This window comes from Corvus hawaiiensis, chromosome 13 (assembly GCF_020740725.1).
Source record: "Corvus hawaiiensis isolate bCorHaw1 chromosome 13, bCorHaw1.pri.cur, whole genome shotgun sequence".
Classification (NCBI taxonomy): Eukaryota; Metazoa; Chordata; class Aves; order Passeriformes; family Corvidae; genus Corvus; species Corvus hawaiiensis.
The window spans coordinates 16082805-16108477 of NC_063225.1; the positions used below are offsets into that span (position 1 = coordinate 16082805).

The 25673-nt window shown below is 38.9% G+C and overlaps 1 protein-coding gene across 2 annotated transcripts; it reads right to left on the reverse strand.

Annotated features, from left to right (window-relative positions):
* Positions 1 to 95: 95 nt before the first annotated feature.
* ICE2 (interactor of little elongation complex ELL subunit 2) lies at positions 96 to 23989 on the reverse strand. Of its 2 annotated transcripts, XM_048318107.1 has the most exons (15): positions 23786 to 23989; positions 22777 to 22881; positions 19972 to 20236; positions 18741 to 18860; positions 17322 to 17456; positions 16868 to 16984; positions 15647 to 15806; positions 13991 to 14175; positions 12571 to 13525; positions 10847 to 11025; positions 9285 to 9414; positions 4871 to 4955; positions 4728 to 4778; positions 3450 to 3705; positions 96 to 2775 (listed from the first exon to the last, which is right to left on the reverse strand). In XM_048318107.1, exons 1-15 carry the CDS (start codon positions 23812 to 23814, stop codon positions 2584 to 2586), a joined length of 2964 nt encoding a protein of 987 aa, XP_048174064.1. In that variant the 5' UTR covers positions 23815 to 23989; the 3' UTR covers positions 96 to 2583. The 2 variants fall into 2 exon arrangements, with proteins under 2 accessions (XP_048174064.1, XP_048174065.1); XM_048318108.1 differs by lacking the exon at positions 17322 to 17456.
* Positions 23990 to 25673: the final 1684 nt, after the last annotated feature.

Here is a 25673-nt window from a genome sequence, read left to right on the forward strand (position 1 = left end):
TTTTAAGAGCAACTAAAAGAAAGGTGAATATACTTTTAGTACAGAGGAGTTTAACCAAGCAATGGCAGTGCTTCTGGGAAGAACTGTACCCACACTTATAGGAAAGGACATTTTATTAAGAAGTAGCTTAGTTATATAACTTCTCAGAGAAGCATCTGAGAACATTACACACGCAGTCAGACTTTGACAGGTGAAGAGACTGAAAATGGTGCAATTTCTACCAACAGAACTAAAAGCAAACTTAAATGCAGGTCAGCACTAAGCATTCTGAAAACTACACGTGAACTGACTTTTATATTCTTTTGGAAACAGGCTGCTATTTAAAACACAGAGCAAACAAATCAGAATCAAAAGAAATACCTCTTCAAATGGCTCAGTAACTGCTACTGAACTTCACAGCATGGAGGTGGGGAGAGTCCCTTGCTGTTGACATCTCCCACCTTCCAGCACCAGAATGGATGACTGGTCACTTGGTCCCAGTTTTCTGTGCTTCCAGCTGCTAGGCGACATTAGAAGAGAAAAAATGCAGCAAATCTTTTCCTAATATATTTTACATAGACAGCTTCTATTGTATTCCGAAGAGTGTTTGCAGTCAGACAGAAAAGGTGAAGAGATTTAGCCAGTCACATATGAGAATGGAAGCAGTTCATCAGTGCATAGTGGAAATGAAGTTTAAAACTCTCATTACTACAGAAATAAGAGTCAGATTTCACAGCCAATAACCAATTCACTACCATAAAGAACTGATAAAGTTCCACGGATTTACACATATGCCAACCAGTCACCTCAAATGCCAGGTCAGAACGTCACCTCCAGTCCTCCAAAACCAGCTTCAGACTGTCTGAACACAATACAAAGCCATCAATTTCATCTCCTAACAAACACCAGTGAATGGAGAGAACCAGACATCCAACAGTGGTCTCACACAGCCATGTAACACCTTCTCAGAGGCTTTCTTCCATTCCTGGTGAAGCTGTTTGTAGCTCAAAGCTGAATCAGTTGAGCTGGACATGGACAGAGCTTCTCAGGTCCAGCACTGCTAAGTATTTTTACATCAGCTGGATAATGTAATGGAATCAGTTTTCCCTGAGTTTGCAGTTGACACCAAATGTGGAGAAGAGGGAGGCAGAGGGGACATATGAATCACTACTCAGAGAGAATTGGACAGCCTGCATGACCAGGCCAAAAAGAATTGCAGGAGCCTTAGCAGAGGTAAGTCCTGCAATAATGCCAAGCAGCAGCAGCCCAGGCTGCTCCATTACAGTTCTATAATTAGTACACTCTCATTAGTAATATAGTGGTGTACAGTAACAGGCATAGAGAGAGATGAACAAATAGACAATATATTTCTGCCACATGACACCACATTGGGAAACCAAATTCCATACAAGTCCGGCAAAAAGTTTTATATATACAAACTGAAAACTGCCTTGAATCCCCCAGACAGAGTCAGTTATCTGGCAAAAATGACTCACAGCTAAAATATTCCTATTATGAGAAGTCACTAAGGGCATTTAGGATTTTAAATCAGAACTATTTGTAAATTGCAAACACAAGTTCAGCTCGTCAATAGCTTATTACTGCAGATACAACAAGCAGTGGTCCAAAAACAGAATAAAGTGAGTAACTGAATAAATATACCTTAACAGTTGGAAAAAAACCCACATCAGAAAATGCTTTGTATTTCACAGAGAACAATTTTTAATATACATTCATTATTGAAGCCCGCTTTCAAAAAAATCCATACCTTCAGGATTTTTTAACGGGTATACTCCAGTAAACAATTTTAAAATTTATTTTTACCCTCATGACATTAAAACACATCCTATCAAGTCCCAGTAAGAACAAGAATGCTTGATCAGATGTATACTTGGTAACTTCCTCTGTCCAAACAAAAGACTTGAAGAACACCTTTAAGACCTCTACTTTTTTTTGATAGCAGTTTAAACATGCAAAAAAGCAGCTCTTCTGTTATTACTTTACTTGTTTAGCTGTACTTGTAAGTATCCTAATGCAAATCTATGGCCCTTACTATTCAAATAAACACAGCTTTTGTCCTTCATTTGTTACACCATTCTAAAAAGAAAAATATGTTTTTGTAAGTCATTTAAAAGCTGGTAGACAACACATGTCAAAAAAAGACAAACAATTAAATCCAAGTTGTTCCCCTTATAGACAATGCAGAAAATAAAATGTATATTTAAAATATGTGAGAACAAAAATGCGTAGTGAACCTGGAAAAACTGGGAAAACTGGAAAGTTATTTTTCTCGTTACGTGGTATCAGAGGTTGCCGTCAGCCACTTCTTCACTCTTCAAGATGCGGTTTTTCTATAAATATCACCAGACCAACAAAAGATACTCTTTTCCCCATAACCAGCCAAGTGGCTGCAGCCACATCCTTTTTTTGTCTGACTGAATTTGAGATTTTCACTTGAAACATGTACCCTGAGAAACGAAAGGGTTAAAGGTTTAGAGAATGCTTCAGCTATTAGAGCCATTTCCTCTGCCAGCTTGTTCTGGCTCCTCTGAAGCTGCAAGAAACCTCAGATTTTTTGTTTCCTCTTCTTCTCCAGGCTTATTCCTACTTCAGTTGCGTTTTGTTGAATTTAGCTTTCCACTTTTTCTTCACTTTTCTTTGCTTGCAGAAATTCTTCCTCAGCTTCTTTGGAGCCACACCTTCATTTCTAACAGGCTTAGCTGGCTTGCTTTTTGTTTCCATAGCTACTGGCTTTCCCTCATGGGGTGTGTCCGATTGTCCTTTCACCCCAGCCATCTACACACATATGGTGAAAGAATTAAAAAAACCCAAAAAAACAACCAGTCAGAAAATCGAACTAGAATTACCAGAATTAATAATCTTCAATCTGCATTGAGCACAAACATATACAACTACATTCAGACAAATGCCTTCTAATTCACATCATTTCAAATAGACCCACAGGCCACATCTGGACTGGCGCAGCTGGTCTTCCAGTCACCAGTGAGAAGTGACCAATCCTGCTTCTTTCCTGTCTACGTGCCTGCACTTCCTTCTGGCAGCAACCAAAGTGCACAAGGTAATTAGGAACAGATGCACAACAATTTTGCCCTCATATGAAGTCAGGCTGTGGCTAAAACATACAATTCAACCTAAAAACTATCTCACAGTGCTGGGCTTTTACACAAATGAGTAAGTCTCTGCTAAGAAAAATAATGCTTGAAAATTTTCTTACTTCTAAAGGGCCATACTACCTCAAAAATAATAGACTTGAGAGCAGGATCTTTGGGAAATTTCCCAAGGATGATAGGCATCACTTATTCACCAACATAAATTACAAAGCAGGATGGATTCCCCAAAAAATTCTGACCCCCGAAGATGACAGATAAACTACACAGCTATACCCCAAGGGACTGAAATAGGTTACTCCTAAACTGCTAATCTGCTTTTCCATCAAGTGAGATACTGACCTTCTGTTTCCACCCTTCCTGGGGTGCAGGTGGAAAGGTGCATGGAACTCTTCCATGACTTATGTGGTAGGGCAAAGGGAGGCTGGGATCTAGGGGTACCCATGGGACCGAGAGAGTGGCAGGCACAGCAGGCAGATCACAGTGAGCTTTGTGCAAGTTATAGGATGATCTCGTGGTCTTGTCAAGAGAACTCTTGTAAATTGCAACTGATGAATCTCCTCCAGCATGAGTCAATAAGTAAGAGCCCTCCTCCAAACTAAAATGAGAAAAGTTCAAAATAAAAAATATTATTTTAATGTTTTTTGGTTTTTTAAAAATCTGATCAGAACAGTTAATATGTTCTTAATGCAATTAGATGTTTAGTCCCTGTTTCATAAAAAGACTGCACAAGAAAGCGTTAAACTGTATTGAGAAATACACACTAATTAATGCGTTTATAATGTATTCATAATGTACTAATTTATCAACAATGTACACACTGTCATCATATTCAACTAAACATGTTAAGTATACACTGAAAACCATCCATGTTGGCCAAACTGTATTTCCTTAACCAGCACCTTACAAACAACAATGCCCATGTGGACACAAACACACAGAACAGACAAGCTTTCAACACACACAGCATTAAACAGGTTTTCAGGAAGATAAGGTCAACCAATCAAAAATTTCAGTCACAAATCATGAAGCTACAGAAATTATGAAGAGCAGGAAACTCCTCCATAATTTGAATGAAGAGGCTTCACACTCAGTGCAAGAAACCCACTTCACAAAAAAATTAAGACACTTGCAGTCTGAAAGCCTCGAAGTAGCTACATAAAGAAGCAGGAGAAAGGCAGCAATGTTGTACAGAGAAAGACAGGCTGCTATAAGTCAAGGCGAGCAGAAGTGAACACAAACAGGGTTATTTCTACAAATTAAGCAAAAAAGACTAACAAAACCCAAATGCCCAAACTCTATATGTCAGCCTACATACATAACATTACACCTCACTCCTGTGAACTGTTTACTCAGCTCCTAAGAGTCCAGTTTCCTTTCTTGAAAAACCGGTTCCAAAACCCCAAGTTCTTATTCTTTTGCATCATTTATGCAAGCCCTGCAATGCCAAGCACATTTTACACAGTACTGTATTATACTATGATAGACCTAAGAGAACCTGTAAAGTATTCCATGTACATGACGAAATAAAAATCAGAGTAGACAAGCATTCTACAGAAGAAACAGGATGAACTGGGCAATGTGGCAAACAAATACAACGAACAAGAATTGAGCACTTACTCAGACACCTTCTTCAAAATATGATGAAGTATATTCAGTGAATTTGCAGGCCTGTGAAAGAAAAAAAATAGTAGAAGTAGTAACTTGCAATGCTTGTTAGGGTTTGAAATTCATTGCTGAAAAAACTTACTAAAAATACTCACTTAATCAATCCAAGCTTTTCTCTTAAAGTTTCTGGAGAAATCTTTTCTAGCATAATAAGCTTTGATGTAAAAGCATCAATATGTCCTGAGAAAAGAAATACAATTAATACACTAAAAAGAAAACCAAACAAATCCAAGAGCTTAATTTGCAGATCTAATGCCTTTTTAAAAGGATACAAAACTTTGCTCTTTTGGCATAGAACTGTGAAAAGTATTTATCAATGTTGCACCATAACACAGAGTAAAATGTGCAGCTGCTTTAAGTACAGACATCTGTACCTGGACTGTCTTTCTAAACCAGGAGATGCCTGACCCCAGCAAACCTTACATCTTGGGTGATGCGTGGGATACAGAACCTTATTTTGCCATTGCCTTAATCTCCTTAGTTAGTTTGTATCTTCACAGGTTCATTCGACCCTTATCACTTTGCTTCCTTACTGGACAGATCCTGAAAGCTGATCTTTTACAACAAATCTACTTTTGAGTTTAATATACTTGCTTTTCTATTCTGATGTATTGCATGACTTTCTGAGGATTCTGACCTTTGTCTCTTGATTTTTTCCACCCTCCCTCACCTGAGAAACTACAATTTACAGCTCAGGCCTTGATCATGGCAAGGTGTTAAAGACTATTTGTCTTGGACTCTGTCAGAAGCAACAATTCAAAGCTCTCCTCATCACATTTTTAAAATAAAGGCTGTCAAGGACAGTTTAGCCCACATTTCACTTGATGAGCAGTACAGATCGCCAGCACAGCTTGGACATGGATTTGATGACTGTACCTTGCCTTCTGGTTCTTTCTCATGCTGATGTTTTCCCCAAAATCTATTCTATTTCAGCTCCCACAAGCAGGATGAGGAAAAGGCAGCATAATAAAACACAGCCTACTCAGCGGAATTCACTGTCTTACTACAAATCTGCTCTCTTAAGAAGTGTAAATGCTTCAATTGCACAGTTAAAACTGCTAAACCAGAGCATTTCACATTCCAAGCTATCCATTACCAACAGTTTATGTGTTGTGTAAGAAGACTAAGTAATAACTCTCACTTTAACAAATTAAAAAAGATGCAGCAGGACAACTTCTTTAAACACTGTATATTTGTCACTTTTCTTGATATCAGTACTTTGTGCAAGACTAAGCAGCTAAATTTCATATTCTGCATTGCTGACTACAAAAAGAGGCTTGAAGTCATTATTAAAAATATAATTTAAATAAAATCTGTTTGAGGTCTGTATTCCTCATCAGCCCCTCCTCAAATCAGAGACTTCTCTACTTTTAAACTCACTGACAACATAACTGGGAAAAAAAAAATAATCACAAAATATCTATGAACTACTTCCACCTAATTTATATAACGATATCTTAGAGTTGAGAAGTGACTGATTGAAAATACTTGACATGTAGTAAGTTACCCATACACTAAGTACTTTTTTCCAACCCATTTTTCAAATAATCTTAATTTAAAGGCCAATATTATTCCATTCATATGAAGGTAAGATATTCTTGCAGAAAGTTTTGCTTAGGCACTTAATGCAAATAAGTGAATAATGGTCAGGGCAAAATGCTCCCATTAATCAGCAAAGCTTATCTCTACTTTATTTACTGCTTATATCAAGTACAAGTGCCTTATTTGGGAAGCTTGTCACAGAAATTACTGCCTTTGCAGATGCAGGATTTCCTATCTGAGTAGCAAGGTGACTTAAATCAACAACCAAGCCAGGTGCTTTGCTAGCAAGAGGAAGATGTTTGTTTGATGATAGTGTCTCTGCTTTTGTGCAAATCATCAGTACCTGCTTTGAGAACATCCTAAATAAAAAATTCAACTTCATCTCCCCTCTGCAGTTGCTGCAGGAGGCCATGGTTACACGTCTGTTTTCTGTCTCAACCCCTGAGCTGGCAGTGCTGCTGAGTCACGGCTGAGCTGAGATCCTCCCTCTGTCACACACACCACCACCAGACAATTACAGGGGAAAGACCAAGGTCCAAAGAACTTCTAGTCCATACTCATTTGGCAATATGAAGATGGTTGAGACAGTGAATGAAGCTTTTTCAATAGCCAAAAACACCTATGCAATTTAACACTGAAGTCTGCTACATGCTCAAAACTTTAAAATTAGAGGCTTAACTGAGCAAGAATGCAAGTTGTAGTACTGTGTTAGTAAGATCATAGTTTTCAAACCATGTTGTTCCATACTTCCACACTCATACTGTGGGGTAAATTTATAAAGAGCAGTAAGTCTACGGCCTCACAAAGTGTTTGATTTAAAAAATTATTTTATTATAGAGCACAGCATTTCACTTAAAATAATTCAAATTACAGCATGATCTCAGAAGCTCTCTGCCTGTCTCCTTACACTGAACACATCATTGCAATAGTCTCACTATCAGGTATCAGATTAGTGACAGGGAATGAGAGATTCACCCCTTTTTAAGTTGCTCGTAACACAAGGATATCATCACCCCCCGAGAACTGTCCCTGGAGTTTCAGGACAAAGCTCTCTACTGCAAAGAGCCCTCTGAGTAAATCTGGACACTTGCAATATTGCATTTTTCACAGCTCCCTTTGACACACAAACTGAAAGGCAGAATTTCACAGCTACCTTGCAATATATCAAGAGCAGAAAGCCTCCCCAAGTAGAATATGGTAACAGTTTCCTATTAAAGGCTATGGTAGATGCTTTTTCTTAGAATGGGTATTTACTTCCACGTATTTTTTTTACCTACCTCTCTAAGAAACTGCACAGCAGTATCAACAATCTGCCCCGCAGGCTGGGAGTACCCATTTACTGTGCAGGACAGTGACAACCCACAGAATCCTGTGCCTCCTCAGAGCCCACGAAAGGAGAATTCCTGCGCACCCCAGGGCTTGCTTCTGGAAAGAGTGTATCCAGGAGCTGACAAACAAACATGACTGGAATAACCAGTGTTACCCAATCCCAAGGACACTTTCTCCCAAGCACAGGAACAGAGATGTGCTGGAAGCCAGGTCAGTGCAGCCTGCCAGCCCAGGGCACTGCCCGTTCCACAGCCAGCAGGTAACTACAGGGGACACACTGAGGAAAGCTGTGCTGGAAGGGGAGAGCTCTGTGGCTCTTTAATTGGAACAATACCTGCACACCCAGCCTGCTTTCTCCTACATTCCCAAGAGCCTCCATAAAAGGGGTGTTGGCTGGATGAGCTGTCTGCAAACTCCTGCGCAAACCATACCTTCAATATATCCTGTAACTGATGTGAGATTAGATAGATACTCACTTCTTCACTTTGTGCACTTAGCAAACATCAGCCCTCTCTCCACAGTTCACTACTTCCTCACTCTGCTAGCCACTCTGGAAGCGTTAATAAAAACTTTGATAACATTTCCTACAGGAAGCTCAACTGCAGTGCAGTTCAGTATGCTGGATATATCCTCAGTACAAATACTCAGAATACACTCAGTATAGTGGTCTGCTTGCTAAAAATAAAAAGAAGAAATGTTTCTGTACTGCACATTAAGATACGGTTACAAGTAGAGAACTCTGTACGTAATAAGCTCTTCATGAGGATTTTTTTTATGGAATGGAAAAACCACATCAAATATTGCTTTTAAAGTTTAAAATTAGAAATACAATTTCCACTGAATAATGAGAGCAGACTACGATGCAATTGGCAAATACATTAGATTTCACATAATCCTTATAATTCTATGGTAGCTTGCATAGTTTGTATGTAAAAATTCTAAAACCGAGAAGTTAGCGTTTCTAAAATAGCATTCTGATGTGAGCCAACAACAGCAAAAGTGTAATTCAGTGCACAAGTGGAAAGGTTAGGCAACCACAGGCCACAACTGCTGCCATAACAACCCTAAAACCCAGATTTGTTTCTACATGAAAGTGAGGCAGTCCCCACTGCAGAATACTCACTCACTGTACAAACAGCACTGCCCTCACTCAGCAGCATGCACCAAGCATATTCTAAATATCAACTAACCACTTTGTTGCAAATTTTCCCTTTTAAAATCTTATTAATTACAAGATAATTGGTATCAGCAAGCTCTCCATATATTAAAATGGTTGTTAAAATAATCTGGTGACATTCTTTATATGCTATAATTTCAATTTCTATACACAACATATATCCCAATAAACATAAAAACTTTCCTGACTTTGAAAATGTCATTGTACAAACATGAATACAGCATTTTCTAAAGGACATGGACACTATTTATCTAAAACCAAAGTTGGAACATCCTCATTCACCACCCAACAGAAATTTTAGACAAAGAACTTACAAAAGATGGAAGCGAAAAACAAAAATAGAAAGATAAATAAGAAAGGACATATGGAATATACCTTTAATAAATATGTATGTCTTCTGTTATTCTACCAATACTCACACATACATGTGTCTTAAGCAAAAACTCAACACACGAACTTACCAATATAAAATAAGCATTCAGAATGCAGCATACTCTGTGTCCACAGCTGGCACACCTCACTTTCTGTAAGAACTTCAACACCGTAGTAGGCTTGGTATTCAAGTTTTGGCAACAGGAATATGGGAGTCAGCTGAAAAAGAGAAGATAAAAGAAAAAATTAGCACTCACTGTCCAAAGCCATCCATAATTTAACTATATTTTGTAGTTTATAATAACCACAGTCCTCCACCATAGCTGAAGCAACAAAGACATTTCTGAGATTTTGTTTGAAGGTTCCCATTCTGTGAAATCCACAGTACAAACTTCGGAGTACAGAGACTTTATATAGAGAAAGGTGAAATGGACAGGACAAAGAAAAAAGAAAAACAGGCCTGGGCAAGCTTTTACAAATAATAAAATTCTGCTACTTAGTAATTTTTCCATGTGACTAAATTAATTTGAAGTTTACACTTCTGTGCTCTACTGCCCTCTGCAGCAACTTAAGAAAAAACACGTGACATTTCTAATTTGCTTATTGTTAGCAGAATTCTGCCATTTATCACTCCTGTCAGAATCTCACTTGAAACTAGAACCTAATGCTTGGACTCTCATTTGAAATCAGAGGCTACCCTAACTAGAGAAGTAACCCTAACAAGCACTGTCAGTTCTCACTGACAACCCACAGTTTAAATTTCAGCAGAAATTTAAAAAAAAGAATGAACAAGTGCTTGGTTTCTAAATAATGAAGCAGTTATCCCCAGGCATTTATGAGCAGCGGATCAATAGCAAAGAGATAGGATTTCTTCAAAATAAGATTGTAAGCACAGACTCTTGGTAAGTAATCAGAGTTACAATGATTATTTCCATTTCAACAGAGCATAAACACCCGCCTGATGTAATTCTAGGATTCTCAGAAGGGACATACCACAACAAATTTGCTGAATGATTCAAAGGACTCTTTTAAAAAATTACAAATTACTGAGAATTACAGAATAAAATTTCTTTCTCCTGATGCTGCAAGGAGTATTTCGATTACAGTTGCATTCAAACCACTTAATTCCATGAGATAAACCATTTGCTAAGAAATGCCACAGTATTTTCAAGCAGAACAAATAGAATCTCTTTTTGTGTTCTCTGTTGTTCATTTTATCTCCTATTTCCCTGCTTAACTAGGCATGATAGCAAGGCTGAATCCTGCTTGAAAGTATTTATGCTCATGAACATTCTCAAAGCCTTGGGTCAAACCCCTAATTACTCCATTAACTTTTAAGAATAGTTCAAAATTACATTTTTTTCACATGAGTACCATTACCCAGGCATACTACTGTAGTAAAAAAAGGAGAATCACTCTTCCTTATCTTCTAATCAAGTAGCTTTAAAGAAATCACAAGTTATTCTTCCCTGTCTTGGTCTAGCAAATATTTACTTCCAGAAGACACACTGCAGAGTCACAATTAAAGGTACCAATTGTCTCAGTGAGAGCACAAATGCTATCAAGGACTGGGAATACCAGAAATACCAGCTGAGCACAACTGTTTTTAAAAAAAAATCAACCCAAAAAAAGCTGAAAACAGAATCTTTACCTTTTGGGCTCTTTTCTTTTTCTGGTATCGTGGCAGTGACTTGACTTTCTGCACACTGCAACGCACGAGTAACAACAGATCATCCAAACTGAAGAGCTTGTACACAACATTGCCTTCCTCAGGTGCTTGATACTCTGAAGGGTCTTCTTCAAGCAGCTGAAGTTCACTTGGCAGCTTTCCTACAGAAAATGAAGAACCCAGAAAATGGCATGCTTGGACATTCTTTACCATGAAGCTAATTAGCTTTTTTCCCTTGCAGTAGGTTTTTATGTTTGGGTGTTTTGTTTAGGGTTGGTTTTTTTTACTGTAGGATGTCTTTCATTTCCTTTGATTCTGGGGTGAAAACTACTTCATTAGGCACAAAAAAGTCACTTACATATTAAAAAAAAAATTAAAAATAATTACATTTGGAAAACGTTCACTCTAGTAAATAATCCCACATCATTCGATTTCTCACACAAATAGAGAGAACTCCAAATGTGAGACTCCATTCTTGTATAAATGTCGTTCAAAAGCTGCTTTTTAAGCTGCAGTCACTACGCACAAAGGAGAGAAAACTTTTATTTACAATGAATGCAGACATGCAAAGAGGTTTCTCAGCTTGCTATAGAACTTTCAAATTGTAGAATTATGCTTTCTATCCTTACGCAGTCACTTTTCAGCATGCTGGCAACACTGGTTTCACAACCTCTATTAAAAAAAAATCTATTATAAAACATCTGAATTCTATACTCTAACAGAGAGAGAAATAAAGTACCATGCCTCTCAGCCTTTCAGACTGAGGGAGGAGACATGGTCTTAGTAATTACTAAAATTCAGTTAAATAAATAAAAATGTAGGAAGTGATAACACAACGTCAACTAAAACCGAATTAGTTGTGTTAACCTACAGATTAAGTAGATCCTACATGATCAAATGCACACCTACTCAGAAAATACCAAACATGTTTTCCCACCAAAAAGCATGGATTTGTTGGAATTAAATATTTGAGAACAGTATCTGCCCTAACACCACCTGTCTGATTTCCTGCATATTTACCTAACACAATTAAGTGTTTCTAACTTCAGTTGGACAGAGCTGAGAAGCAACGTGAGCATGTGAGGAAAACCTCCAAGTCCACAGTCCCCAGGATCTTCAAGACTTGCAGTTCTGGGTTAAGGTCCAGGTGTAGAACAGATTCAATACCCAGCTAACTGAAAACTTGGAGAGGTGGCTTGTAGTGAATCCTCATTTGCCTTCAGGGACAGAGTGCTGGGAGTTAAGCAACAGCAACTGAACCAGAGGGCTCAAAACTTAAGACACACAAATTTCAATTTTTTTCCAGTTTTTAATGGCATCATTTGATTAATTTTAATTCTACAAAAAAGTAAAATAATTCTATTTTTGATTGACAAACTACTTTTGCAGAACAGACTACACAAATACTTGAATTTCCATTCAAATAAACCATTCGGTAGTGGAATGGGTTATTTTCCTTGCTTAAAAACCTTGTGTATAAGAATTTTTTGTTTCTCTACAGTAAAACAGTATTTCACAATCGCCTCTGTGGACAAACAGCTCCCAAAATGCTCCCTTCTGTGTGCAAGACAGTAATCCTCACACGGAGGAGGTACTGGTAACCTGAGTCACATCTCTAAATAAATGTAACAGATGCACTACTGCCACATTCTTCAGATAAAGTGTTTTCTGTTAAATTTCCCTCCTTACCCAATGACCACACTTACTCTTTTGCACTCCCTCAAAAAGCCAAGTCCAGGTATTTCTAGAGGAGCTGGCAGGATTGGAGGCTGGGGCTGGCACAGTTTCTGTGCTGGAGGTCACCGATGTTTTTGGAGACTGAGGCACCTGGGCTGGCAGAGCATTAGAATTATCACAGCTTACCACTGGCTCCTGAGCTTTTTGGGAATGGGACTTGAGAAGTTCGGTTTGCATTTTCAAAATTTGCCCGACAGGATCTAATTCTTTGAATAACTTTCTTGGAGGTTTCTTGGAGGCTTTTTTCCCCTGATCCATGGTATCTGAGCAGTCAGTGATGCTTGCTAAAGGACTCTGGGTAGGGGAACGACATCTGGCAGTCTCTGCTGATGTACAAGAAGCAGCGGTTGGTACAGCTGGTTTGCAACAAGCAGTGGTTCCACATTCTGTATCAATTATCAAACGCTCTTCATCTGTGTCACTACTGCATAAAGAAGTGCAAATCTCTTTCTTCTGTGCAGCATCAGGCTCTTTCTCAGAACTCAGAGCAATAGACAGAGGATTTAATTTTGTTTCATTGTCCAACACTTCCTTGCTCATGATACGTTGTGCTTTGTTCAGTCCTACCTCCACTGACTGAAAGCTTTTACAAGGTGAATTTTCTTGAGGGCTGAAGCATGGAATGCCATCTAATGATGGAAGCTGCACACTGGCACATGCAGAACCTTCTTGCTCAGAAAGGGTGTTTTTCTCTTCTTCATCTCCACTGTTTATGGCAGATGAATCTTTCACCCCCATTTTCAGGCCATGAGATAAAATTTTAGCAGTGTTATTAACTGCAGGAAAAGTACTTTCCATTTTAGAAGTTGTTGAGAGCTTGGTAGCTGCTCCAAAAGTTTCAAGCTCTGTAACATCATCATCGAAGTCCATCCCTGTGTCATCTGGAAGAGGAACTGTCCTGCGCTGGTAGGTATCAGCACACCCCTTAACACAGGGATGAGAAAGTAATAACATTAAAAAACCCCAAAACAAACCAAGAAATAAGACATTGCTAAATTAAAAACACAAAAAATGTTCTACCATCGATATCTGACTGTTAGGAAAGAGGAGCAGTAATTGAAAAACAATTTTTCTTGTTTAACATGGAATATCTTGGGGTCCTATGAGTTGAAAGGCCTTTCCACAGAGAAAAAGTTCACAGAACTTTCTCCACTGAAGCAAACTCATCAAAATACATTTTATTGAAGTAAACATTAAAGCGGAGATGCCCATGTAGAAGCATTTAAAAGAACTAGACAGACATTTTCTAACAGGGTCTGTAACTGAGCAATAGAAAAACCACCAACAGAAAACCTGAATTTTCCTTTATTATCACACAAAAAGCAACTTAGGAATTTTAACACAAGTTTTTGGTTTTGTTTGTTTTTAAGAACAGATGAACCTACATACATCCCACTGAAACAGATTGTCCTCAGCTGGTTTGTCCATCGATACATCAGAAATCGAAACATAAGATGTTTTAGTTGCTAGGAAATCCATTGGAATTTCATGGAAGATTTGATTCCTCTCTCTTACTGTCATTTCTTTTCTCAGCAGAGGAGAATCAACATAAACCACTTTAGCTGGTTTGCTACCTTTTCAAGAATGAAAAGAGATTGAGTACATATTAAATGAAAGGAAGAAAGACTGTTGTGTAATTTAAATACTAAATCTTTCAACTTCCAATTACAGTCAAATCCATTGCACATTCACACCAGAAGAAGTGAAAAATGATCCTCTCATTCATCAGCAACAGAAAATAAAAAGTATGTCCAGATACAGTGTGAATTACTATGATCCTGCAGCAGCAATACACACTACATTAATAGCTGAACGTATTTCAAATGCAGTTCTAAGTAGAGAATTTGTAAAATAAGAACTGAGGATTCATCACTTCCTATACAGCATCATATCACCAAATGTATCCTGTTTTCCAAAAAGATCTTTTTTCATCCTTGTTTCAAAGTCAATTCTTTTTTTTTAAGTCTCATTGCCCAAGTGATGGCTGCAGCTTATTTCTCTTCTAATCAATAACTCTGTCTGGGCTCTACTGCCCCACTCCTCCTTTGTTTACCCCTTAACACACTTACATATGAAATCACCCAAAAATAAAAGGAATATCATGCCCATCACAATAGAGAAAGCCAAGGCACATGGTGAACACAGTCTCCCTGTTTTAGGAAAAAAAGTAAATTAAAGCAAGGGGTTGGTTACAGGGAAAAGTGGAAAAGGAAAGCACAGAGAAACCCTTCAAGAACCACTGTGTATTTCTAACACAACCTGAATGCCCTTTAGGTGCTAATTTTGGATTCAAAAATTAAGTTTAAAATCTGTAATGTTGGTACAAAAGGAATCAGGCATTATCTTTACTGATAAAGTAATTTAATTTCATGTAGGAAAGTCAAAATTTGTAAATTTTGCAGGTATTTGATAGCTTATTTACTATCTGTAAGTCTGCTACAGAAAGCACTCAAGGACATTCCAACACAACAAACATTATAAATACTTGAATAAACTGTACTGTGGTTAAAAAAAAAAAAAAAAAGGTAAGGGAGGAAATCTATATTCAGATTACTGAAGGAGTGCTTGACAACTAAAGTAAAGCACTCTGATGAATTCTTCAGTTTATTAAAACATTTTCTGTTGCAATTGAAAAAATTATCTTCATGGGCATTCATTCGTTATTTACTATACTATGATGTAAATAGATCTTTTTAATTCCAGAAAACGTTTGCTCTTTGCTTTTTCATAAAATTTCAGAACTTCTCTGCTTTTTAGTTTACTGAAATCAGTTCACTTGTTAATTTTAACAGCTTCATGCAACCTTTTCCTTTCCACGGAGCACAACTTAGGAGTTTTGAAAAGCAAAACCAGATTTAACTGTTTTTTTGTTTTAGTTTTTTTCCCCAGGTGGAAAATAGCTGAATGTCCAAATTCAGTGTTTATGGTGATAGCTGCAGAGGTTGTTCCTATTCTCAATAACAAGGTAGAAAAAGTGACTCTGGATCAGCTTTCCAGCTTTTTTGGACAAACCCCCCATAGTTTTATGACAAAACCCCACCATACCTGCAACAGTGATCATTTTAACACGAACTGGAATTTCCCACTGTTCCTTGTAGTTTAGTCCATGATTATTCAGTAAAGTAAATAATGATTGATTACTTAAAACAACTTGAGGACAGTATTTCAAAGCAAGTTTTTCTGCATTTGAATCTGAACTAATATCCTAAAGAGAAAAAAAAAAGTTATTTCTTTAGAAGTTCTTTTTTTAAGAAATACACTCAAATTTAAATTTACAAGAAAAACTCTGAACCCAATCAAAAATGGATATATACAACCCTTACTCCTCCAAAAGTCCAAATACTACCACAGTGCCAGGACTCGAAATGAAAAAGCAAAGTCCTCTGAAGGTTTTCAGCTGCATCTTATACATTCACATTGCAGCGTGAGAAAATATGTCTTTTTAACTTGTATTTTCAGTTAATTTGTATACCTTTGAATTACTAGGTTGAATAGGAATTTAGATAATCATGAAATATGGGAGTGCACTGAAGCAAAGAAAAACCTCCAAACCAGATTAACTCACAATTATCTATTACAGACCTTCTTATGAGTTCAGTAACAGCACAAAAGAGACATCTAATATTGAAGTATGGTTGAAATTGCACAGTTGTTTCAATACCAGTTACATATGAATAACCTTAAAACAAATATAAAACCATCAAGAATACAAATTCAAAATTGAAATGATAGAATTGTTTAATATTACAAGTACACATTTCCATGAAGGAAGGAGGCTGGCAATGCTCATGAGGTTGAAGAATATCATCAGGGACTAAGAAGATAATGGGAGCCCAGGAGCACTGAGGACCATGAGAGAAGTAAGAAAAAACCAGCAATGTTCTTTCTTCTGCCACCTGAGACACCATCAGAAGTGCTCTGTTTATAGCTCTAACATCTCTTGAGGCTTATAACATTCTCCTGCATCACCTCTGCTCCTTTCTTCAGCAAATGTCTTTGAAATTACAGTGCTTCTGTTGAAAGTTTGGGTTTTGATATGTGAAAAAACTCCTTAAGTTAGCTGATAAAAAATTATCTGGAATAAACAGTCAAAAAACTCAGTTCTACAGAACAAACACTCCCTGATTTTCACAGTGGAAGAACACAAACAGAAATACCAGCTATTTAATGGTGCAATGCAATCTAAAAACTGCTCAACATGTAAAAAGGATCAGATTGCACTCTGTACAAAATATGCCTTAAAGATGACAATAAAAGGTTACTTACATTATGCATAACATGAGCCTTTTTTTCTGGGGTTATAATAGACGTAACAGTGCTATAATCTGTGGGCAGCTGAACAGGCATGGAAGGGAAATCTGTTTTACCATGTCTTGCTGTACCCTTGGGGAAATCAAGCAGTGTCAGAAAACAGTTTTCACAGCACTTCTTACGAGGAAAAATATTAGGAACGTACAAAAGTGCATTATAAAGTTATGTGATATAAGAAAACATACTATTAATGTAATCATTTTATTGGCAAACATCTGGTGAAAAGGGTTAACAGCCTTACTACCAAAATAATTTTATTTAAGTTTCAATTAATAATTTAAATTATAACCCCTAACTCAAGAACTGAATAATAGTTGCAAAAATCCTAATCCTTGCATGACACAATCCCAATGTAATTCTACTTATTTAAAAAAACCCACAAACCCATTATGTGTACATAAGGTGCTACCATTGCAAGAAGATTTTTTTCCAGCCTAAAGGTCAGCTGTGTATGAAACTTTCCTCCCATGATACTCATGATCTCCTGGAGGGTGTAAAACTCTGGGTACTTCTGCACATGTCCAATACACACACGCAGCAATTCCTACCACAAAAAGAAAAAAATAATTTATGCATTTGAATCTTTCATAAGAATTTAATTTTGAAAAGTTTTTTCTGCAATCGCAAGTTGCATTTAAAAACTTGCAGATACCAGTAGAGATCTTTAATACTCTTACAGTCGCTGGTCTGAGAACTGCAATATATTCCAGATTCTCCTCAGCCCTTCATATGCAAGGCTGACAATGTATGCACACAGCTCAGTCCAATCATTAAAAACATGCAGTTGAGTACAGCTTGAACTGTGTTAAACCAGGTAATTATTTTCTTTTTAGCTTATTTATTGTGGCTTTTAGAGGAACCAGTATTTTTTTGTGTTCCTACCCAGTTTACACTAGGCCTAGGCAGAAGTCACAAAGGTAAAGGCATAGGATGATTCCATTTGCCTTAAAACTCGCTATCATGTCAACTTGACATAATTTTTTTGATACCTGAATTAGGCATTTAGGATATTTAGTTTTTATTTAGTCACTAGAATGAGTTATTTCTGCAAGTATTGGTTAAAAGAAAATATGGGCCTCTATTTCATTTTTAAGTCAGGGTATTAACAATAAATAGGACTTGAAGTCTGGAGACACATTTTGTGACCAGATGACAAGATATAAAATTGCAAAGCCGATCCCAATATTTAGGGGGAAAAAACCCAAAAGCTGTTTGTCTTCACATGTGCCCAAACTCTGTGTTAATCCCCTAATGGGAAAGTTTGGAAAAAATTCCAGATTTTAGGTTCATTAAAATGTGCTCTAAACCCAAGAATGATACACGAAGTTGAATTCATGTTTGATCTCAGAATCATCAAAGTGGATATTTAACACAGCATGAACTTGCAGAGGGTTATGATTAAAGTGTGAGTAATCCCTAATTACAATGACTTTAGAACACGCTACTAAGCCTTCCTGTGGAGGAAAGCTTAACATTCTGTCCAGCACCGTGTATCTAGGAGCAACTTGTTAATGGAAACGCACACTTGAAACGCAGCTTCTCCCCTCCCAAACATAAGGAAATTATTTATTTATTTGATGAATAAATATTTTTGCAGTATTGTAAGCAGTGATTTCCCTTCTATTACATCTTTTCGGCACCAACGAACCACGGGCCAAGCCACAACACACAGCGCAAGAGAAATGGCCACTTCCCCATCTCATCCCAATATAAAATCAGGAGAAGGTCAGGAAACATCACATCCCATGAACAGTTCTATGTATCTTAATCATGATTCCAAGACAATTTTTTAAGAAGGGCTGGAATTAAGCATGCCATTGGTAATTACCTCAGTATAATGTAGTGCATCTTCAGAGATGGCATCATAATCTTGGGCACAGTTTTTTGCAGCGTTTTGGGCAAATTTCATAAATTCTGCAATTTCATTGTTTACTACTTCTTTCATTTGCTGGGGGAAGGAAAAATCTATTTTTAAGACAAAACAGAGTCCTCTATGCTAGATATCTAACCAGCAAAATTTCCAGAGAGACAGTACAAGTAATGAAATGAGGGATGGAATAGATTCCACTTGCTGCTCAATTTGGCAAATGTTCAGTTTCAATTAAATAAAAAAAAATTTTGCAAGGCCCATTTCCTTAAAAAAAAAATCCCAAACCAACAAAACACTATCCCCAGAAATCAGCAAGTTTCTTTTGATGCGGTGATTTATAAACAGAAAGGTTACAAGACACGGCTGATGAAGTTTACACGGCAAAGTCACAGTTATCTGAGTTCAGATTTCGTGAGAAATTATAACCTAAGTAACAACAACATAGTAGTTACTGATGTGCCTGGAAATTGTATTTCCATTGTTACAGCATAAAACAAAGAAATTAGTATTAATAAGGAAGCATGGGAAACCAAATGCAATGGCTCAAAACAATTTGCTGATTAATTACATTTTACAGGACTCAACTAAAATGATTCTCCCACCTAACATGAAGCTGGCCTATACAAATGCATTGCTGAGACTCACAGCAGGGATGAACTCAGCCTTTCTCCTGTGTGAGCACAGCAGGGCAGCACACAGGGCCCTCCCATGCTAATGAACAAAGCTCCCACAGCTGGCAAAGATCACATCAAAATGTATCCACGGCCTAACACTACCTAAGACTGCTACATGCCAGTACAAAATGCTAAAATCACAGCAAGGACAACTTTAAACTTCCTCCTCAGAAAAAAAGGGGTTTTTCGGGGGGTGGGGGGCTGTTTAATCAGTTGTCAAAGATCTACACTTACCCTCAGTTGTTTAGATCACTTAAAAAAACCCCAACAAAACAAAAAAGCCACAAAACCCCAATTTCAATGAAATAACCAAATACACTTTTTATTTCTATTAAAAATATTAAAATATTATCATCCTGAATACTTCCAACCTTTACTACCTTTCATAATACCATGAATTCTATGACTAATTATGACAAATTGAAGTGAAAATGAATTTTCCCCTTTTCCTTTACTCTTTGTAAGAAAAGAAAATGTGTGACTCCCTTTGTGGTGTTCATATGTACATATCTTACCATATATGTGAAAAATTCCCTTTGACTTGCTGCATTAACCTGGAAATGGTTTCTTTTTTTTGAGAACTTGGTCATCAGATACAAGTATGTTTTCTGCTCCTTCTCAGACAAACAAGAGGTAAATGGATAGGGGAATCTGGGTTCTGGAAGAGGATGATCATTAGCTGGGCTTTTTTCCACCTCAAATGAATCTGGAGCCTGCATGCTACAAGTCGGTCTGTTTTCTGATGAGTTTGTCAATGCCTCCACATTTTTCTTTGCCTCTCTGAAAGAAAAGTAACAAATTAACAAATTTGCAGTTTTCACATAAATACTAGTATTAGTCAGAAACAATAAAGGCAGCTGTGCAAGCCTAAACTGCACTGAGAGACACTGCTATTCCAATTCTTATCTGTGCCACTGGACTGTTCTCATTCTGAAACTTCACCTACAAACTAACCCTTAGTGCCACCAGCAGGTCTGCAACTGGTTTAAAAACAAACAAACAAAAAAAGGTAGGGTTTTCTTTTTTTAAAAAAACAAAACGGTGTTAACATGAATATGAAACAGATTCTTTGTTCTGGAAACACACATTCTTAATGAAAAGATAAAGAATCTCCACATTTCAGTCACTGATGACCACTGATCAGAAACTGTCTGCACTCAGAAAGGTCAGACTTGTAAGTCAGTTCTGACAGTGAAGGAGAAAGACTTAACTAGGAAGAGCCTTTCTTTCATTGCAGAAGAAGGAAATTAAAACTACTTCATTGTAACAATAGAAATTCCAGATTTCAATGAAGAAATTCTTACAGAGTACACAAATCAAGCATTTTATTTTCTACTCTAAACAATGCTGGAAGCAGTCACCACAAATAGTAGTAGGCTAGGGCAAGGGGCATGGCTGTTCTGACAACAAAGAAGGAACATTAAGGCTGGTTCTTAAAACAACTCCAGTATACAAAGGCCAACCGGCTTAGCCCTCGTCTATTTAAAATAATTGTACTTAAGAGAGAAAATATTTAAGGCTAACAAAATGAACATTAACTGCTGATCTTGGAAAAAGCATATTTTTAAGATACTATTTCAGCAGCAGAAAACATCTCAAGTGTCACTCAAACCCAGCAGTATCACATCCACAGTTCTTAATAACACTTCACAGCTGTCTCTCTAAATATGAGAATGTGTCCATCCTTGTGGCACAAACTGGCAAATTTAATTAAGCTGTAGCAGCAACAAGATGCTGACTCAGATATGCCAATGCAAGAACATCAAGAAATTCTAGCAGCTTAAATTGGCTATATTCAGCACTGAATGAAATGGCAGCACATCAAGATCATTTCAGTATGCAGTGCTGTCACAGTCTTCATCGGGGTGCAAACCAAAATAATCTGACAGAGCCTTTCTCTCCATATTTACAGCATTATACTTTATTTGAGCTGACAGCTTAAATTTTACCCCTTCGTTTTATCAGCAACCTGCCTTCACAGCTTCTACACCAAGAGAACATACACTTTAGTAAATATCTATGAGAAATCCCCCCAAACTGGCTAATTTCCTCCAGCTTTTACTTTCACACTTGCTCCAACAGGTTTAATTTCTCTTCCTCTTGACTCTGTCCACACAGCCCAGTTCCATCAATTTCTGATTTTTTCCAGTTGCAACCTCTCTGGCTTCTTCTGGCTGTAAAACCACTCGAATCACACACAGCTGACCACAATCCCACTCTTTTGAGTGTCCACTCCAGAAACTCTTCTAAGGAAGAATCCTACAGTAGTATCAGGTGCACTAGTAACAAGCTCATACCTTGCCAATTCAAGGGAAGCTGCTCCAATAGAGATTAACCAGAACAGCCTTCTCTAGCTAAAGATGTAGGATGAAGTCATGTGATGTAACACCCCTGTGATGTATCCCCCTCAAATGCACATTCTCATTGTCAGTTCATAAAAACACAGTAATTCCCCTTTTGAACAAACTATTTCCCCAAGTGCTAAATTCCCCACTTACATGGTTTCCCATCCACATTCCTTAGTGTGAAGGTTCATGCACCAGGAGTCATGTTCACCTTCCTATCAGCTTAATAACTTCTTAAGCCAAGAGTCTAAATACAGCCCTCCAAATGCTGAAATCCAGCATGAGGCACACTTCTCACTATGTGAAATAAATGTTATTCTACTTCCTCAACTTAAGAAAATATAAAAAGGACATCAAAACTACACAAACAACACAACCTGTACCACCTGGGTTCACAGTTTCATTTCCCAGTCTTCAGCTGGCGTTCTATACAGTTTCTTCATTACTCAAGGAATTAATTACATTTCCACTGCACTCAAGACACTGGTGGTTTATGCAAACAGTGTTGGCTACTTCCAAAAGGTAAAAGTAAAAAGGATTTCAAAGCACAGTACTGTTGCCCTTCTAAAGCTTGAGAAGATCTGGATGGACAGATAGCCATGAATTTCTGAACAAAACAAGGGCTGGTTCACGGGTTACAGGACCCTTACCCTGACCAGTTAAGAGTGTGGGTGAAACTTCATCCCTCTTTGGGATGTAAGAGAAAGCAAAAAACAAGTACTACTCCCAAAAAACCAATAACCCAACCTCTATCCCCAAACACCCTCCCATAAGACACAAAATAACAAAGGACTCAACCTAGACTCCTGCTTTGTGAGGTTTCACAACAGATAAAGCATAGGGTAACAGCTGGCCCAAGGAGTCAGTAACAAATCCTTGTGTGCCAGACACCATGCAGCTTTCCCCAAAACAGTATGGGTATGCATCCACAGGATTATAACAAAAACCACAAAATGATAACATAACATAATATACCTGTTTGATAAATGCCAGAGTTCAGAGAGGCTCGGAGACAAGGAATATTTTTCATAAAGTTCATGGGAGAAAAATACTTCTTGGCCATTTTTTGGTGTAATATCCCTAATAAAAAAAAATATAAAATAAATATATTGCAAAACAAACCAAAAAATTAAAGGCCACATCTGCCCCTGAGAAAAAAAACCAGAATTCATTTATATTAAAAAAAAGAGGCTACCTACACAGTGGTTCCAGATTTCCTCTTTACGGAAATTACCTATGTAAGAAACCCTTATGTTTTTCAACAGTAAAATATATATTCTTCACAGTACAAAAGAAGAATTTCATTAATACAAGATATCAATTCTAAGTATGGTGAGAGAAATTCTGATGAGTTTCACATGGTCATGAATCAAAAACAAACTTTAGGTTGAAATCGCTGGAACTTTTGAGAAAAATACAGCGGTTTTAATTTTTCAGAAAAGAATTGTTCTTGTCTTCTATGCTGATCTGACCTTCTATACTGTCTTCTCTTTTTTTTTAAACATAGCCCTTCCAGTGTACAGGTTTTATAAAATCCCAACCTCCCTAAGCTACTGTGAAAGGTACGAACAAAGATTTTATTTACGTCTTACCTCACAAACTAATTCTAACCCACCTCGCCTCTCTAGGGTTAAAGAGCCGAATTACGTATTTGCAGGGCTTTTCGTATTAGAAACACGATCAACATCCCGGTCCTAAGTCCACACCGTGGATTTACAGGACCTCACAGCCCCTCAGCTGGGAGCACACCCACGCACAGCCCAGCGCTCCCCCACAGAACGCTCGCACTCCAGCCGCATCCACGGCGGGAGGGAATAGCGCACGCGCCCTCGGGGCGGCACCCGGCGGGGCGGGAACCCAGCCCGCCCCCCTCCCCCCGGGCCGCGGAGCGTTTTGCTCTCGGCGGGGCAGCGCGGAGCCGTGTCCACCGCCCGCGCCTCAGGCACGCCCGGTCGGGCCGCTCGGGAGAGGAGAACCCGCTCACCATGTCAGCTGCGGCCCTGCGGCCGCCATCTTAACAGAGCCCTCAGGGCAGCGGCTTCGCGGTTCCTCGTCTCACCGGCGTGCAAGGCCGCCTCAGGGCACTGGCCAATCAGCGCCTGGCGCTGGATCACGTGTGCTAAACCAGCTAATGGAGACGCGGACTCGAGCAGCGCCTCAGGGTGTGGCCGCCATTTTGTGGTGGGCGGGGCGGATGATGGCGCGGAGCCGAACTGCGCGGGGAGATGTGCTCCGCGTTCACGAGGGGGCCGAGGCGGAGCCTGGGCAGGAGGTGGATATCTCGGGCAGCACATCCCGCCCCTTCCCGGCTGTTCAGAGGTGGGACCCAGGGTAGGGGGTGGGTGTTCCGGGTGGCTCCTCCCGGCTCCGGCTGTGTAGAGGTGGGCCTTGTGCAAGGTGGGCGCCCCGGGCCACTGGTCTCGCCTCGGGTGTGCAGAGGTGGGGTCTATCACTGACAGTGAGGGGTTGGAGCTGCGTGTGAGGGCTGAGATGCCCAAGGAGGCTGCTGCGTTCATCAGCTTCCTTCCTCTCCTGGGCGTTCAGTTTCCCTGGCTCACTTCTCGTGAGCAGAGCCGCAAAGCCTTTTTTACTGATGGGCAGGCTTCCCCGTGTGGTAAGATGTGGAATTCGGGTATTCTCAGAACCCATAGGTCTGGGTGATGGAAGCTCATTTTCTTGTGGTGTTACAAGAAAAGGTGATGCCCGTCACTGCTCTAAAGATGGGGCAAATGATGAGGGCAGAGCGTGTGCTTGGTGTCCTATGATTAAAACTGGGGACTATTACACAAATACATGAAAACACAGAGATGATTCAGAATGATTTCCAAACCCCCCAAGGGAGTCTTCAGCTTGCTTGCAGATCAATTTTAAGGACACTGATTTTAATTCTGCCCTCTTGATTTATCTTAGAGAAGCAGAAAGGTTTTTTATCCCTTTGGATAGGCCCACCCAGAGCCCAGACGTGGAATTACCCCTTTGTAAGGAGTGATCTTACTTCCCAACCCAGGTATGGTAACAGTTATATAGCTGAATGATGAGAAGGCTTATCTTGGTGAATGTACCAGCCTAAGTCCTACATCAGGCTGCATCTCTCTAAACCTGCAGTATCTGGGGTTTTTTTATAAAATAGTGCTACTTCCTACCAGTGATCTTTGTACTTTCATGACATAAACATGAACATCAGGACACACGTTTCCACTGTGTGATGAAACACTGGCACAGGTTGCCTAGGGAGGCTGTGGAGTCACCATCCTTTGAAATATTCAAAAGCCAGGCACGGTCCTGGGCAACCAGCTTAAGGAGGCCGTGCTTGTGGCCTCTGGAAGTCCGTGCCACCCTCAGCAATTCTGTGGTTCTGAACCAGAGGTCAAAACCACCAACTGCTAACGTACAGTTGAGCTTTCCTTATGGGCAGGCACAGGAAGGAGTCTTTAGTTTGTCTCACTTCAGAAAATTCCTGTGTTTTATAGTGAACTATATGGTTCTTTATAAAGCTGTTCCCTAACCTCTATCTTGGTTAGGAACTCCCCGGTGACTGGGAAGACTGGGCAGGAATCATGTCCTGAGTATGAGAAAATTAGATCTGTGTTTTCAGTGTCTTCACTGCTGCAGACATGGAGCTGCTGTAGAACACATGGCACTGCTTAGTGCTACAGTCCTAAGAGTTATCACTTCCACTACTTTTTTTGTAGAGATGATCTGGAGGTGATGGCTCCTTCCAGATACAGTGCTTCAAAGATGAATGCTAGAATCTATTTCTGGATCATGGTCAGGCGTATAGATACTGAGCTGTTAAAAGCTCTGTCAAGACTGAGGCATTTCTGAGTAGGTGCAGAAGGAGAATTTCACATGCCTGAAGCCTTAAGACCAAG